Source organism: Camelina sativa, chromosome 12, assembly GCF_000633955.1.
Source record: "Camelina sativa cultivar DH55 chromosome 12, Cs, whole genome shotgun sequence".
Lineage (NCBI taxonomy): Eukaryota > Viridiplantae > Streptophyta > Magnoliopsida > Brassicales > Brassicaceae > Camelina > Camelina sativa.
In genome coordinates, this window is record NC_025696.1 from 21,445,970 (window position 1) to 21,447,270 (window position 1,301).

At 32.2% G+C, this 1,301-nt stretch overlaps 1 protein-coding gene across 1 annotated transcript; it reads right to left on the reverse strand.

The window, feature by feature from the left end:
- Positions 1 to 622, reverse strand: LOC109128122. Its single transcript, XM_019233919.1, has one exon. The coding sequence runs from the start codon at positions 479 to 481 to the stop codon at positions 296 to 298; it is 186 nt and encodes a 61-aa protein (XP_019089464.1). The 5' UTR covers positions 482 to 622; the 3' UTR covers positions 1 to 295.

Below are 1,301 nucleotides of genomic sequence, written 5' to 3' on the forward strand. Positions count from 1 at the left end.
TGAATAACACAAGAGAATACAACTTCTAGTTTCTCTACTTTCATAACAGTTATACAAAACAAAATCAATAAAAAAAGAATGTCGACCATAATGATATTCTTTCACTGGTCTATTACGTAATCAAACGAATAAAAGGAACAAAAAAAAGATCTGATTGGATGAAAAGTATCAGCCTCATTTTTTTATTTTTTTTATTTTTTTTTATTTTATTATTTTTTTTTTATCAGCCTCATATATTTTCTTGGTCATTGTCTTCTCATCACTACAAAATTTGTGTTTTCATCGTTCCAAATTTCTACAGACGGGAAAGGTTGGAGCCTACTGGAAAATACGAGACAACGATGGTGGGAGTTCTCGGGGACTCGGTTTTTCTTTTCGGTTTCTTCAAAGACATGACCTCCAAGTTAGTGTCGGTTGTGTCGATCCGTAAATCAGATTTTCGACCAAAGCAAGTGAAGAAGAGTGTGCAGAGTGACGACATGTTTGAAATTCTTAAACTCTTTTAAGTGTTGAGTGTTTTTTCTGTTAATTTACATGTCAGATAATAATAATATATATAAGAGGATGGTGTGGGTGAAAGAAGTCAGTGAGTCTTCTTTGTAAACACGTCTCTTTTTTGGAAAGTGACATCTACCTTGTTCGGCAAGCTTAATCAGTTTCTTTGTCCTTTTTAATTATGTCTTTTGACAAGTCTTCGTATACGTAAATCTCAAGGACTTTATACTCTCCATGTAAATTTCGCTGTCATTTCACCTAGGGATGTCAATCAGACTGACCTGAACCGAAACTCGAAACCTACAAAACCTGCATATATTTGAGTCTGATTTAGTCTGGCCCAAAATATTTCCGAACCTATATTTTAAAGTTTGTCTCAGCCCTAACAGCTACATGGCTTTTCGGACTTTTTCGGATTTATCTTACGGATCAAAAATTCAAACTTATAAATTTGTAACATGTCTTAAAAAGTAATGTTTAAAGGTGCAATATAAAAGAAAAATCAATCAAAAAAAAATTAATTCATCTATATTTACTAAAACCAACTTAATCAAGAAAAAAAAAACCAAAAAAGAATTTATACTGTATATTTAAGTTTGAGCCTGATGTTTTTCAGAACCGGGCCAGACCAGCCCGTGGGCTATATTGACATGCCTAATTTCATCGAGACTCCATGACGATTATTTTGATTAGTTTATTTAATTTAAGATGTTATATATATATATATATATATATATATTAGCAGTTGACCCGCGCTACGCGCTGAAGTTTCATGAAGTTGTTTTTATTTTTGTTGTTTTGTTAGT

What these genes read in the sequence shown, in the direction of transcription:
- LOC109128122 (XM_019233919.1), bottom strand. Translation starts at nt 481, where the DNA reads ATGTCGTCACTCTGCACACTCTTCTTCACTTGCTTTGGTCGAAAATCT.